Source organism: Myotis nattereri (genome assembly GCF_964212035.1).
Source record: "Myotis nattereri genome assembly, chromosome: 3".
In the NCBI taxonomy this organism is placed as follows: Eukaryota; Metazoa; Chordata; class Mammalia; order Chiroptera; family Vespertilionidae; genus Myotis; species Myotis nattereri.
Window position 1 is genome coordinate 188,682,499 of NC_138077.1, and position 15,937 is coordinate 188,698,435.

Here is a 15,937-nt window from a genome sequence, read left to right on the forward strand (position 1 = left end):
ACCTGCCTCAGGATTTGAATGTGGGTAATAGCACCCTAGCCACTTTGGCTCACTGGATAGAGCACAGGCCTGTGGACTGAAGGGTCCCGGGTTTGATTCTGGTCAAGGGCACATGCCCACGTTGCAGGCTCAACCCCCAGAAGGGGGCATGCAGGAGGCAACTAGTCAATGATTTTTTCTCTCATCATTGATCTTTCTATCTCTCCCTCTCCCTTCCTCTCTGAAATCAATAAAAATATATTTCTAAAAAATAATAGTGAAATAAGAAAACCACCTCTTCGGCAACTTAAATGCCATTAGCTTCCTAATCCCAAGATTTACATTCATTACAAATTTAATATGAAATAGAAAATATATTATTTTTTTAAATATATTTTATTGATTTTCTACAGAGAGGAAGGGAAAGAGATAGAGATGAGAAACATCGATCAGCCGCCTCCTGCACATCTCCCACTGGAGACGTGCCCGCAACCCAGGTACATGCCCTTGACCGGAATCGAACCTGGGACCCTTCAGTCCGCAGGCCTACGCTCTATCCACTGAGCCAAACCGGTTTCGGCAGAAAATATATTTAAAAAAAGAATGTGGGTGATAGTTATTATTTGGGGAGATAACTTTTTAAAATATATTTTTATTGATTTCAGAGAGGAAGGGAGAGGGAGAGAAAGAGAAACATCAATGATGAGAAAGAATCATTGATCAGCTGCCACCTGCACGCCTCACACTGGGGACCGAACCTGCTACCTGGGCGTGTGCCCTGACCTGGAATGGAACCATGACCTCCTGGTTCATAGGTCAGTGCTCAACCACTGAGCCACACCAGTCAGGCAGGAGATAATTTTTCAAGGTAACTAATGAAAAAAAGGGCCAAAGCCATAATATGATCACTGATGGTCTCAAAGCAAATGGAGTAGTGTCCAGGAGAGGGTATTAAGGGAAGCAGAAGAGAGGCTCTCTCCAGGATGACATGAAATTACACAGCCCCTATTCCTGGGTCTTCCAGTTCCTGGTAAGAAATTTAGATTTTATTCTACAGGGTCATGGGCAAGGAATGTCACCAACTCTCCAATCCCAGGGCCCTTGACAGTCACACCCTCCATGGCCACAGCCCACACCCAAAACATTTATCTAGCCTGGGACATTTCTAGAAGCCTACCCTCAAGGCCAATTTAGGGGTGCTGTAGTCCCCACAAAGGGACTCAGAACAAGAAAATCCACAACATGGGAGCACTGCATTGAAGCTGTTAGATCCTCAAAACCAGGCTTCAGGCCATGACACCCTTTCACCCCAGGGCCCACAGTTTGTCTAAGACACCTCTCCACTGACCATGCAGGGTCAAACTCATTTCATGGGTGACACATACACACCCCACACACACCAAAGGGGGGAAAATAAATTTAGATTTTATTCTGAATGTGCTGGAAGCCAGTATGAGATTGAAGATACAGAAGAAAGGGATGATGTTGAGAGAATCCCTTCCAATGAATGAGATAGTATGGAGCCAACTATAAAAGGGCCTATAAATCAAGCAGTTTATTCCTTAAAAAAACAAAACTGCCCTCTGCTCTGTGTCCTCTTCAGTCACACCCCTTCAAACTTTCAAAACAATTATCTACATATATTGTATTTTTTAAATTTCCCCTTGTTTCAAGTTTTTGGAAAAACTAATCAAGTTTTGTCCACTTCACTGCACAGAAATTGCTCTTGCCAAAGCCACTCAACAATCCAATAATCACTCTTTAGTCTTCCTTTTAACCAGACATCATAGTAGCACGAGACCATGACATGACCCTCACCCAGTGCTGTCACCCTAACTGCTCCTTCTGGCTCCCTGGCAGGCCTCTTCTCTACTGGCCTTAAATGTTGCCATTCCTCAAGCCTTGGCCCTAGGCCCTCTTCTATTTCTTTATACCAGAGGTTGGCATACTACTGTGTACTGATGGAGCCCAAGAGCTTAGTGGTTTTTGTTTGTGTTTGAAAAAAAATTCAAAAGCATAGTATTCCTAACAAATGAATCCCAGTATCCATAAAGTTTTATTGGCACACAGCCATATCCATTTGTCTACCTTTGTCTATGGCTGCCTTCACACTACAATAGCAAAGCTGACACAGAAACTACAGCCCACAAAGCCTAAAGTATTTACTTACCTTTTACAAGAAAAGTTTGCCTTATGCTGTCTCCCTAGATTACTATATCCATTCTGGCAGCATTAATTACCATTTATAAACCAATGATTCCCAAAAGATCCTCTGTCCAGATCTCTTCCATAAGGATGACCAGACATGAACATTCAGCTGCCTGTGTCAGGGAGAGGGAGAATTCCCTTTTACTTTTAGTTCTTACGGCTGGACTAGTAACAAGAGTAAAATTGACATAACACTGGATTAACAGAAAAAATCTATTTACATGTGTACATGGAGAATCACAATATGATGGTCAGATAATAAAATGAGGCTTCAATAAATTATCAAACCAGGCATCTTTTAATATTTTTTAGACAATAAATTTGTGAGAAACTAACAGGACAAAGAAAGTCAGTGCTCATAAGAAATCTAAGCAAGGTTTGGGCTTGAGTAGCAAATCAGTAAAGGCTAATGCTTGTTTCTACAGACTGGTCAGCTCTGAGCTACTTAACTCTTATCAGTAAGGGGTTTCTCTCCCAGCTGGTGTGGCTCAGTGTCCGCCCATGAACCAGGAGGTCACGGTTGATTCCCAGTCACGGCAGGTGCCTGGGTTATGGGTTCAATCCCCAGTGGGGGCCAGCAGGAGGCAGCCGATCAATGATTCTCTATCATTGATGTTTCTCTCTCTCCCTCTCTCTCTCTGAAATCAATAAAACATATTAAAAACTAAATAAGGTGTGTCTTCCATGTGCAGGGAGGACACTTTCACATGGGAGATTTATTTTCTGCATGTAAGGAGACAATGGAAAGTCAGGTGCCCTTCTGTTTCTCAAGTATCTAATTAACCGATATGCCATTATGTGATATTTTGGGGTGGCCTGTCTCAGGCCTCAACACTGCCATTCCCACTTACATGAGTCACCAAGCTCCTACCTAAGCCTACTCCACTTCAACAAAAATAGTACCAACACTCATCCAGTTGGTCAAGTGAATTACTGAAAATCCTTGACACACCTCCCTCTCCCTAAACCCCAACATCCAATTTCTCCCCAAACCCTTCAAAACAAAACCCAAGCTCATCCCCCCTTTCCATCTCTACTGCCTTTCACCCTTTTCCAACGCCCACATCTCATCCTGGGCCACTGCAAAAGCTTCCAAAATGCATCTTCTCAAAGGGCAAACGGCCAGGCTACTCCCCACGCCCCCTCGGCCGTGCCCGAGGCTGGGTACAGCCTCACCCTCCACCGCAGCTCCCAGCTCGCCGAGCCGCGAGACTCCCTGCCTCAGGCGGTCCCCAGCGGCCCCCCGCCCAGGGTCCCTCCCCAACCCCCTCCCCAGCGGCCCCTGCCCAATCCCCTCCCCAGCCTCCTCCCTAAAAACGCAAAGAATCACGGTCCGGTTTTTATCCCCTCCCCAGGGCTTCAGAGCCCAGACTCCCCTTTTAGGAGGAAGGTCTCCTGCGGTCGCAGACACGTGGTAACTGCGGGGCACGTAGGACGCGGTCGCAAAACCGTCGTAACTGCCGGTTACTTTCTACGTTTTAGGGCGGGACTACGTTTTACAAACCGGACCGTGATTCTTTGCGTTTTCTCTTTCGTACCGGCGCCGAGCCATGGGTGAGTGTTGCTTGTGTTAAGGGCTGCGGTAGAGGAGCGCGTTCAATCCGGCGCCATCCTGCCTCGCAGCCAAGCTAGGAGGGTGGGCGCGCTGACCCTCGGCAACGAACAGCCATGAGGAAGTTTGTGCTCAGGTCTGTGCCGCCGCGGCCAGCGCGGGGCTCCGTGCCAGAGCCCGAGCCCGAGCCCGAGCCCGAGCCGGGGCTGCCAGCGGCACCAACATGGCTGCCGCGGGAGAGGGTGCAGGCTGGGCGGCGCGCGCATGATGACAGCCTAGGACTGCTGTGAAACGCCGATCTCGGTGGGGAAGCCAACCTTGGAGAGCTGAGCGTGCCGCCCGCCCTGCACGGGGTCTGGAGCTGGCTAGGGCTCCCCGCGAGCCAGTGGTTCAAGCTTCCGCACCCCGCACCCCCAAACAGGTATCTCTCGGGATAACTGGCACAAGCGCCGCAAGACCGGGGGCAAGAGGAAGCCCTACCACAAGAAGCGGAAATATGAGCTGGGACGCCCTGCCGCCAACACTAAGGTTTGTGCGGGGCCTCGCCGCCCGGGCGGTCGTCTCCGCGGCCGGGCCTGCACGTGGCTGTTGCATCGCGGGGTGGGCCCGTGACGTTCGGGCTGAGCGGCCCCTCATGCTCCCTGTTGGGTAAAAGCTCAAGAGGTTGCACGGAGACGGGCTGTGTGCGCGGATTAAAGGGCTCCGCGCCTGCTGGTTGGAAACCCGGTGTTTGTCGCGTGGACACTAGGTTTGTTTTTTCCTTGGAGGTGACCGAGTGATGAAAGCAGGATCCTCAGGCCTGGCGTGGCCGTCTTGGCCGCTGTGCGCCACCGGCCGATGCTGGGACCTGTCATAGTTACACTGACGGTTCCTCCGCGCGGCCGGGCCCGCCTTCCCCTCCGTCCCGCCGTCCTTCCTGACCCAGTGCCCGTCTCTCCCGTGTTTCCCAGATTGGACCCCGCCGCATACACACCGTCCGCGTGCGCGGCGGCAACAAGAAGTACCGGGCCCTGAGGCTGGACGTGGGCAACTTCTCCTGGGGCTCCGAGTGTGAGTGCGGCCCGGCGGGCGTGGGTGGGACTCGCGCCAGCCTTCCTTCTGGGACGTGGTTCTGAGCGCGCCCCCAAGTGCCTTTAGCAGCGGGTCCAGGGCCGCCACCCAGGGACTGAAGTGTCTCCTGCAGAGACCCTAAGGCGGTGGTAACGAGCGCTCTCTCTCCAGCCTGTGCTCGGTCCTGTGGGCTCGGGGGGGCTGTGGAGGGGGAGCTGGTGCCCTGTGGCTGGGTAAAGGCTGAGTTCCCTTGCTTCTCCTCGGGCCCCGTTAAGGCTGGGATGGGGGGGCCAGGCCGGTTGGCCTTTGGTTGGCTCTGCTTGATTCTGAGTTTCTCCTGCGAGCAGGTTGTACGCGCAAAACGAGGATTATTGATGTTGTCTACAACGCATCCAACAACGAGCTGGTCCGCACCAAGACGCTAGTGAAGAACTGCATCGTGCTGGTTGACAGCACACCGTACCGACAGTGGTACGAGTCCCACTACGCACTGCCCCTGGGCCGCAAGAAGGGGGCCAAGCTGGTGCGTGTTTGGGGAGCCAACCTCCCTGTAGGGTGGGGGGAGGCCCGCCTGATTGATTCCAGCCTTCTTGTGATGAAATTCCGTCCAGTTCTGCTACTGAATGGAAAGAGAAGAAAGCCTTTAGTGCTGAGGAAGGCAGAAGTTGGGATGTGCGGGGTTCAAGGGTACCGTGACAGTCTCTCGAGTTAGAATTGGGGACCCCCAGCTAACCCATCTTTGTCTCCTTTACTCAGACTCCTGAAGAGGAAGAGATTTTGAACAAAAAACGATCAAAGAAAATTCAGAAGAAATACGATGAGAGGAAAAAGAATGCCAAAATCAGCAGTCTTCTCGAGGAGCAGTTCCAGCAGGGCAAGCTGCTTGGTGAGATGGCTGTTGGTTGGGGTGGTGGGTCACGAGCGATGGTGTGCCCTCTGCGTTTTACCCTTGCCTCGGTCCTTTGACTGCCAGCTATATAATAGTCTTCACCAGGATAGTTTAATAACAGCAGCATACAGATCACCATTTGGTCAACCCATTAGTGGGAAGCTAAAATCGGAAATGGTGGGCAGGGGTCCATAGGCCTGAGTGAGCAGTGTTCTGAGAAGTGAGTGCTCAGGCTAAGGGGACTGTCTCAGTGATGAAAACTTTGTCCAGTTCTGCTACTGACCTTAAGTGATGATAAAGTATATCTGAGGAGACAGCAGGTTTCATGCCTGCCCCCCCCCCCCCCGTGCCTGAACCAGTGTATGCTTTTAAGGGCACGTAGTTACGGGTAGACCGTATTGCTCTCTTGCTAAGGACCACATACTCTCTCGGCAGCATGCATCGCTTCAAGACCAGGCCAGTGCGGCCGAGCAGATGGCTATGTGCTCGAGGGCAAGGAGCTGGAGTTCTATCTGAGGAAAATCAAGGCCCGGAAAGGCAAATAAGTCCTCTTCCCTTCTATCCTAGCCCGTGTAATAAAGGTGTTTATCCTAGGTTCTGTGTCCACATCTGAATATTTGATCAGCACGCTATTAGAGTACTCTGAATCCCTCTCCCTGGAGGGCTGTACTTCAATATAGTAGGGGGGCCCTGGGCAACGTGGATCAGTGGTTAGAGCCTCAACCTGCACACTGATTACTTGTCAAGGGCACCTACCTGGGTTGCAAGTTCAATCCCCTGGGTCAGGGAACATGCAGAAGGCAGCCAATTAAAAATGTGTGTCTCTCACACTGATGTTCCCCTCTGTCCTCCCTCCCTTTCGTTCTAAAAATCAATGGAAAAAATGTACTTAGGCGAGGATTTAAAAAATACGTGTAGCAGGGGGAAAGTGACATGTGGCTTGCTGGCCAAGCAAAGACCATATAAGGGAGGTATTACAGCACTAAGGCCCCACAGTATTGATGCTTTGACCGTGATAGTAACGTGAAGCAATATTGCTTCTAAAGTTGGCTCCTTTAGAGATCCTGTACCCTTGAACCTTGAGTTTAACATGTTAAGCACCCAGCCTATTTTGTCTTCCAGATGGAAAGTATAGTGTCAGTCACTGGTGACTGACTGGGCCCTTAACGTCTTAATGGTCTAAAAAATTTTCTGCATTGTTTTTTTTTTGTTTTTTTGTGTTTTAGTAACTTCTTTTTCTTTTTTTTTAATATATTTTATTGATTTTTTGCAGAGAGGAAGGGAGAGAGATAGAGAGTTAGAAACATCGATGAGAGAGAAACATCGATCAGCTGCCTCCTGCACATCTACTGGGGATGTGCCCGCAACCCAGGTACATACCCTTAACCGGAATCGAACCAGGGACCTTTCAGTCCGCAAGCCGACGCTCTATCCACTGAGCCAAACCGGTTTTGGCAAATTTCTGCATTGTTGAGAGCAGGTTCTATTTTTCTCTTAAGCCCTAACCCCTCCCCCTAAAAGGTACGTTAGGTTGCCAGTGATGTTTTAGTTCAGAGAAACTATGAGAATCATTGATCGGCTGCCTCCTGCATGCCCCCTACTGGGGATTGAGCCCGCAACTTGGGCATGTATGTGCCCTTGACCAGAATCAAACTGGTTACCCTTCAGTCTGCAAACTGATGCTCGTATCTATTGAGCCAAACCAGGTAGGGCTATCACCAGCATTTAAGTGAAGTTTGGGTTTATCTTTCTGACTTGAGCTAACACAGACCTACTTGACACCTGCACTTTGATGTCAGCAGGTTCGTCTAATAGCAAATCTTGCTTCAACCTGTTATGTCACGATGACCATTCTGGTCACTTTTTTGTATCTTACTCGTTCCCAGTGCTGCTTCTGCTGTCCCCAGTGCAACCCCAGCAATCAGGTTATTTTAAAACATTGGGTTTTTAACCAAGCCGCTTCCCATCTCAAAATCCTTACTACTGTGGAACTCAATGTGACTGGTTGCCGGGAGCCGGTCCATCCTTGCTGCTTGACACAGTCGCTGCAGGAAAGAAACATCTGCACAGCATATGTTTCAAGGGACCTGGCGTATATAGCATACTGTTCTTAATATGTTTGCTCCCCTTAGCACTGTGTGTTTTAACCAAGGTCACCTCTCCGAGAAAGGTTGTTTCCCCAGGTAGGGATTTTTCCCTGAAGTCAGGGAGGGGATAAAACCCCTTAACTCGCCGAAACCGGTTTGGCTCAGCGAATAGAGCGCCGGCCTGTGGACTGAAGGGTCTCAGGTTGGATTCCGGTCAAGGGTATGTGCCTTGGTTGCGGGCACATCCCCAGTGGGGAGTGTGCAGGAGGCAGCTGGTCGATGTTTCTCTCTCATCGATGTTTCTAACTCTATCTCTCTCCTTTCCTCTCTGTGGAAACTCAATAAAATATATTTTAAAAAAACAAACAAACAAAAAACTCCTTAACTAAGTGCCAGGCGGGTAGTTAATCACTTTAACTACAAACAATCACGCTTAAGCTACATAATCTTTACTCCCTGGAATGGAGGTAAGAAACGCCCTAACCTTTGCAATAGAAATTGACAGTATTAAAATCAACTGGTATAAATACGGATGTAACAAGACAATAACCACCAGAACTTGGCTGGAGATCCAGGCTAGAGATCCTGGCTAGGCTGCTGATCAACTGAACGCTGTCTCCGTATCATTCCTTCTTCGCCGACTCCGTCCACACCTTTGGGGACCCCTGGACCTGCTGGGGTGGGACCCCAGCAACTGGTCCCTTTTCTATAGTGCCTACCATCTGGCTTTAATTTATGAACAGTTAAGATACCCACATGACTTTCTTCAGGTCTTTGTCTAGTGCAGGGGTGGGCAAACTTTGACTCGAGGGCCACAATGGGTTCTTAAACTGGACCGGAGGGCCGGAACGAAAGCATGGATGGAGTGTTTGTGTGAACTAATATAAATTCAAAGTAAACATTATATAAAATGGTACGGTCTTTTTTTTGTTTGTTTGTTTTATTCATTTCAAATGGGCCGGATTTGCCTACGGCTGGTCTAGTGAGTTCTCTGATCACAATTTTTAAAAATATGTTTTTATTGATTTTTAGGGAGAGGGATAGAAACAGCCATCGATGAGAGCCCTAGCTAGTTTGACTCAGTGGATAGAGCATTGGTCAGCCCTGCAGACCGAAGGGTTCTGGATTCTATTCAGGTCAAGAGCACAAACCTTGGTTTCAGGCACCTTCTTGACCCCCAGACCATTATCAGGGCGTGTGTGGGAAGCAGCCAATCTCTCACATCGATAATTCTGTTTCCCTCTCTTTTCTACTCTGTAAAAATCAATGGAAAATATCCTCTGGTGAGGATTAAAAAGAAACAGCAAGCTCTAGCCAGTTTCCGTCAACTTTAAATTGGGTCAGTCCTGCAGACTGAGAGGTCCTGGGTTCGATTCCGGCCAAGGGCGTGTGCCTGGGTTGCGGGCACATCCCCAGTGGAGGATGTGCAGGGGGCAGCTGATCGATGTTTCTAACTCTCTATCTCCCTTCCTCTCTAAAAAAATAAATAAAATATATTTAAAAAGTAAATAAATAAATTGGATCAGTGGATAGAGCATTGGCCTGCAGGACTTATAGTCCCGGATTCATTGGGGTCAAGGGCACATGCCCTGGTTGCGGACTCAATCCCCAATAGGGGGCGTGCAGGAGGCAGCCAATCGATGATTCACCATTGATGTTTCCCTTCCTCTTTGAAATCAATAAAAATATATTTTTAAAAAATTGCCGAAGCCGGTTTGGCTCAGTGGATAGAGCGCCAGCCTGCGGACTGAAAGGTCCCAGGTTCAATTCCGGTCAAGGGCATATACCTGGGTTGCGGGCACATCCCCAGTAGGAGATGTGCAGGAGGTGGCTGATAGATGTTTCTCTCTCATCGATGTTTCTAACTCTCTATCCCTCTCCCTTCCTCTCTGTAAAAAATCAATAAAATATATTAAAAATAATAATAATAATAAAAGAAGCATGTATTTCTCCATTAATAAAACATCGCTGAGAGAGAATCATTGATTGGCTGCCTCCTGCATGCACCCCACTGGGTATTGAGCCCGATACCTGGGCATGTGAGCAACTTGGTTTCTGGGTTGATGCTCAACTGTTGAGCCACCCGGGTTAGGCTGATCACAATTTGAAATTGCAGCCCCCTCCACACTGCTTTGCCCGTTTTTCTCATTCCTTTACGTGGCATAAAATTTCTTTATTTGCTTATCTTTTTTTGTCCTCAAAATACAACTCAAGGAGCAGGGATATTTGTTTCCTGCTGTGTCTCCAGTATCTGGGAAAGTGCATGGCCATGCGCCACACACTCAAATATGTGCTAAATTAATGAGTTCCTGAAGACTGATCCAATTAAAGTTGATGGAAAGTGCAAATACATATTTTATGAGCCAAATGAGTGCAAAATCCAATTGATTCATCAACTTGGCTAACTTGCAGAATTATGTGAACAGTCAATTGGGAAAGAGGAGCCCCCAAAACCAGGACAAAGATAAGTCAACCCAAACCTCTAAAACTGGTTCTCAACCTTCTGGCCCTTTAAATACAGTTCCTCATGTGACCCAACCATAAAATTATTTTTGTTGCTACTTCATAACTAATGTTGCTACTGTTATGAATCATAATGTAAATATCTGATATGCAGGATGGTCTTAGGCGACCCCTCTGAAACCGCCAAAGGGGTCGCGACCCACAGGTTGAGAACCGCTGCTCTAAAATCTTACCATTGGCTCTGGGGAGACCTAGCCTCCACCTTCTTCCCCAGTAAGAATCTTCGTGTACCAACTTAATAGTTACTGAGAGCGACACTCCACACTTTGCCTTTCCTCTCTTTAGGGAGTGGGGAGGGAGGGGGGCGGGGGGGGCTTCCAGTAAAGACCTGAAGACCTACTAGACAAATTCAAAAAGCTATAAGCACTCCTTGCCTTTTCTAACTTGAGCTCCGCAAGGCATTGATCATCAATCTCCATCCCTTCCACCTCATCTGTCAGTAGGACCAATAGGTTCTAAGGAGCCTCCACTGTCTTCACAGATGACGGTTCTTGCCCTGGAGCAAGGCTACCTCCCCCTGAAAACCCAGCAAAAACTCACACCTTCCTTAGTGAATGGCTATGGAGAGGTGCTGTTGTCCATATTATAGATTTGGTCACGCAGCAGGAAAATAGCAAAACCAGCATTCTGATGGAGTCCATAGGCTAATGCCCCCGCTGCACTCAGCCTCTACCTATGTACTCCTGCCTCCCCTCAGTTCTGGCACTTGCCTCCTTGGGCATTATGATCAGTTTTGATATTCACTAATTTATTTACTGGAGGCTGATCCTAGAACACAGGCACCTTAGAGGAGCTCAGTTTAGCAATGACTCCAATCTAGTTCTTTCTCTTAATCATGAACTGAGTGCTCCCAGCACCGCAGTACCACCATGGGGATAGACAACTTTCATCCCTTAATTAAAAATATATATGTGTGTGTCTTTATTGATTTCAGAGAGGATGGGAGAGATAGAAACATCAATGATGAGAGAGAATCATTGATCAGCTGCCTCCTCCATGCCCCCCACTGGGGATCGAGCCTGCAACCTGGGCATGTGCCCCTGGCCGGAATCGAACCTGGGACCCTCAGTCCACAGGCTGCATTCTGTCCACTGAGCCAAACCGGCCAGGACTCATCCCTTAAATTAACCCATTCTCCACATTTGGTTGGTGGGAGTGGAGAAAGGCTTGGCACAAAGTGCAGATGCTGGAAGCCTGGGCTGGGTGGTGTATGTATGTCTGCCTTCACATCTGAGTTTAATCAGCTTCCAGTGCAGGTTCCCAAGCCCTTTATCTCACCGCACAGCATGCCAATTCAATTTTAAACGATTGTAACTGCACAAGCGATACATATATTCTCATTGTAAACAAAAAATTGAACATTACAGATAAAGCAAAAGTGCCCAACACGTACTTTGATCCATCTTCAGAGTGAGGTTATCAGGCTAGGGTATATTCTAAACATCTCATGTATGACTCAAATTGTGATCCTTGAGCTCCATTTCAGATCTAATGAAACGTTGAGAGTGGAACCTAGGACTTTTTAATGAGCCCTTCAGTCATGGTGATGCTTCCTCAAGACTGAGAACTGGCCTAGCCCCCCTGCCGAGGAAGTGAACTGCACGGGGCCGTGGCTGCGCCTCTGCCTCTCCACGTGTTCTTCCAGCTTCAGCTCCCCACAGAATCCATCCCTCCTCCCGTCAAAGTGGGCACATTCCCGAGCCTTGGCTCAGGCCCTTCTCTCCACCTTCCTCTTTCAAGGCGGTCCCTAAATGCTCCTGCTCCTAATACACCGGGGAGGGGGCGAGAAGGGGGGAGGAGCTGCCTCTGCTCAGGGCTCCTGGGCCTGGTCCTCTGGACCCGCCTCCTCCTCCATGCAGTCCACCTCCTCAATGCAGTCCTCGGGGTCTCCACCCTCCTCGGCCCTGGAGCGCAGCAGATAAGGGGTCCGGGGAGGTCCTCGTGTCCGGCCGAAGTTCCGGAGACTGATGGCAGGGGAGGGTGCTCCTGCACCCAGGAAGCGGCTGAGCAGCGGGGTCTGCGTGGCTGGCACCTGCCGAGCCAATGCAGGGGTCGCCTCCACCTGCAGACTCCGCTCGGGGTCGTCACTCATGCTGCGGGCGAGAGGACCGCGTGAGCGAGCTTCACCACAGGCCCACAGGTGGACTTGCTCTCCAGAAGAGGGGGGGGGAGGACTGAGCCACTGGCATCCTAGATGGTGGGGGACCGGGCCCTCCTACTGGGGCCACTCACCGCAGGTTGAAAGTTGAGCCCAGAAAGGAAGGCTTCAGAGACTCCGCCACCGTGGCCACCGTGTAGGGCGGCTGCACTGAGCCTTCATCCCAGTACAGGTCCTTCTCCGCCGGAGGCAGGTTCTGGTACATGTCATCCACGGAGAGCAGGGACACCTGGGGTGGGCCGCAAGTCACAGAGGCCCTCCTTTCCTTCACAACAGGGCTCTGCCCCCGGACCACCACTCACCTGCAAGTTGCGGTCAATGAGCTGGTTGGTTTCAAAGTCATCATCATCCTCACCAAAGGGGTTGATGATCTGTTCGGCCACCTGCAGGTGGAAAGACAGTGTTTCTGCTCCATTCTCTGTCCCCAAAGTTGGGATGAGCCCTGGGTTCATGTCTCTACAGAACACGCTGGCATGACCACCCAAAGTGCCCACCTTGAGCCAGCCAGCATAGAAGAAGAACTGCAGCAGAGTGGTGAGAGGCACATACATGTCCAGGTCCCCCAGCACTGGCCCCGGGTCCTGGCCTGGCTCCAGAGGTTTGGCAGCCCCTGCCTCTGGCTCCACAAACTGGCGGCCAACCAGGGAGAGGGCAAAGAAGGAGTATACTGCTATGGTCACCACCTGGAGAAGGGAAGCCTGGCTGAAGGGTCGGGAGAAATGCTGTCCCTGTCCCTAAGGGCCTGCGGAGGGGGATGCGTGTGGGGGTCCGACAAGTCATGAAAACATGTGGCAAGGTATGGCAGCACCGGAGAGCATGGGCTCATCTCGGTGGGTGTCCAGGGAGGAGGAGGCCTCCGCTGTTCAATGTCTCACTAGACTGAACTGCCCCAAGGCAGGTTCCATCTCTAATTCTTCTCAGCGCCTCACACAGCACAGGACAGACAGAGGGACTGGGGAGGCAGAGGCCGTTACTTGGGTGTAGACGAGAGGGATGCTGATCCAGTCATAGTGAAACAGCATGCTGCACTTGGCTCGGTACTTGTTCAGCTCCTGGTGGAAAGCAGGAGGAGGAAGTCCGTGACGATGAGGAATGAAGAATGTGGAGAGAAGAGGGGAGCCCAACACACACTGGGCCTGGGACAGGTCTGGAGGCTCATTCTGCTCTCAGAGGTGTTCCCAGGCTCGGGTGCCTGTGATGGGAAGCAGTTTAGCAAAGCAATTATAAGCACAGAGCTGGAGCCAGATTGTCTGCGTATGATCCCAGTTTGCCTCATTAGTTGTGTGACTTGGGCAAATTTCTTTTCCACTCTCTGCCTCAGTTTCCACATCTGTGAAAGGGGGTGGTAATAAAGGTACCTACGTCAAGGATTGTGAGGGTTAAATGAGTTAATAAAGTACAGTGCTCCAACAATGTGCAGTACCTAGTTGGCACGATGGAAGTGTTAAATATTAAAATTATGATTCCAGTTTGCAGAGCTAGGGGAAGGAGGGCACGGGGCCTGGTCCTAGGCGGACTCACTTCCAGGAGCAGGCAGAGAGCAATGTCATCACGGATTCGCCCGTCGCTCCGGGCCTGGGCCGCCAGGTTGGTGAACCAGACACAGGGGACCCAGTACTTGTTGAAGTCAGACTTCAGGCTCTCAAACTTTTTCCTTTCTTCCTGAGACATGAAACCTGCAGAGAGAAAGTGGGTGGAGCCTAGACTCTGCCTCTAGAGGCTGGGACCCTGGAGCTTCCCCTGGGGGTCAGACCTCCCCTCCCAGGAGGCACAGGCACCTGCATCTACCACGTGCTCCATGGTGGGGAAGCGCTTAAGCACCCGGGTGCTGACCGAGCGCAGCACCAGCACTGACGCCAGGTTGGCATAGCGGACCAGGGTGCGGCGCAGCAGGCGGCCCTGCTGGTCCAGGCCGTGCACGGTGGCCGAGATGACGCACATCAGCTGGTCCGGCAGCGGGATGCTTGTGTACTGGGCCCACCAGCGGTTCACCACCAAGGTCACGTAGAAACCTGGTTGCCACCACGGGTAGCAGGGATGGGAGGGAAAGATGAAAGGCCTGGGAGTCGGCGTGTCCTGCCCCTCAGCCAGAGCGCCTGGTCCAGGGCAGGTTGAACCAAGGCAGAGGGAAGGACACGTTTGGCTCCGGTGCCCTGCCTCGCTGTCAGGAGGACACCCTCTTCCTCTGGTCTGACCACGCTGGGAGGAAGGAGGGCAGCCCTTCTCAGGCAGAGAAGCGGTGGTTCAAGGCCAGGCGGTTGAGCCCTGCTTCCCATGCGGGTGGGAATGGGGTGTCATCTCTCCCCAGCTCCCCTCCAGTACCCAGAGGTTGGTGATGCCAGCCAGCAGGTAGCTTGGGCCTTGTTTGGAGTGAGGGTGCAGCAAGTGATAAACAGGGCCTACCCCCCTGGAAATCCCAGACCCGGCACACAGGTCCCATGCCTCTGAGCCTGCTCTGGTTGGTCTCCAGGCTGGGCTCCTGGGGTAAATCGGACCCTCAGAGCTGTCAGCCCCACCCAAAGGTCAGGGAAGAGGGTGAGGATGCCAGGGAGAACTAGAGGATAGCCTCACCTAGGACAAAGGACAAGGGGATGAGGTCTGCAGAGCGGTTGCAGTATCGGGCCACCTGGGCATACACGAGCCTCTGCTCCTGGGTCAGCAGCAGCCTGGGAAGGTCCGGTGCAGGCCCGGGTTAGAGGGAGGCGGGCAGCCCAGTCCCCCACAGACCAGCCCTGAGGCCTCACCCTCGCACCGGTAGGTGATGCTGAGCAGAGCGTACAGGACGATGAAGAGTAGGAACTCCTTGTAGAGGAGCTTGTAGATGCTTCCCCTCCAACGGAGAAGCAGCCCCGAGAAGCCTCCGAAGCGGGCCTCCGCCACTTTGAGGGTGTACGACACCGTCATGGCGCTGGCGCCTGGAGGAGGGCACGAGAGCTGCCCCCAGAGCTGTCCCCTTTCCCCAGCAAGCCTTCTCTTAGCTTGCCCTCTTCTCGTCACTGAGCTCAGTTCCCCAGGCAACCTCCTTCAGCGGTGGTCATACACACCCAGCCTTCACCTGTGTCAGTGGGCAAGGTTGGGGGAAGCTGCCAGGGACAAAGCACAGCTCCCCCCCGCCCCCCAGAGATCAGTGGTGCGGGGGTCATGCCAGAGTGGGCGGGACAAGGGAGAGCTGAGATCTAGGCTGTCTCATACCTGAGGCTTCCCAGGGCTCCTCTTGCACTTGCAGGCCTAGGAATAGTCAGATCTTGAACTGCCGAAGACAGGAGATGCAACTCCAGTCCAGACCCTCCACTATCCCTTGGGGTCTCGCTCTCCAAGCTGGTCTCCTGAGGCCTAGGGCATTCTCACCCCCACCCCATACCTGCCTACCTGCTCTGGGCAGCAGCCAGTGTTGAGGAAGGAGAACTGGGCCAGTGTTCACCTCACACACACTTAAGTACCTCCTGGGCCCATTAAGTTTGACTGGACTGAGGTTATCATTGATGGATTGA

The 15,937-nt window shown here is 51.4% G+C and overlaps 2 protein-coding genes across 2 annotated transcripts; one reads left to right on the plus strand and one right to left on the minus strand.

Annotated features, from left to right (window-relative positions):
* Positions 1–3,677: 3,677 nt before the first annotated feature.
* Positions 3,678–6,271, plus strand: RPS8 (ribosomal protein S8). Its single transcript, XM_081087092.1, has 6 exons — positions 3,678–3,741; positions 4,161–4,267; positions 4,690–4,789; positions 5,137–5,312; positions 5,546–5,675; positions 6,114–6,271. The coding sequence occupies exons 1-6, from the start codon at positions 3,738–3,740 to the stop codon at positions 6,221–6,223; spliced, it is 627 nt and encodes a 208-aa protein (XP_080943218.1). The 5' UTR covers positions 3,678–3,737; the 3' UTR covers positions 6,224–6,271.
* Positions 6,272–12,098: 5,827 nt separating this feature from the next.
* On the minus strand, positions 12,099–15,350 carry BEST4 (bestrophin 4; the record flags this gene model as incomplete). The annotated part of the gene is made up of 9 exons (XM_081087392.1): positions 12,099–12,381; positions 12,521–12,675; positions 12,749–12,829; positions 12,941–13,129; positions 13,421–13,498; positions 13,968–14,122; positions 14,225–14,458; positions 15,018–15,112; positions 15,199–15,350. 9 exons carry the CDS (start codon positions 15,348–15,350, stop codon positions 12,099–12,101), a joined length of 1,422 nt encoding a protein of 473 aa, XP_080943518.1.
* Positions 15,351–15,937: the final 587 nt, after the last annotated feature.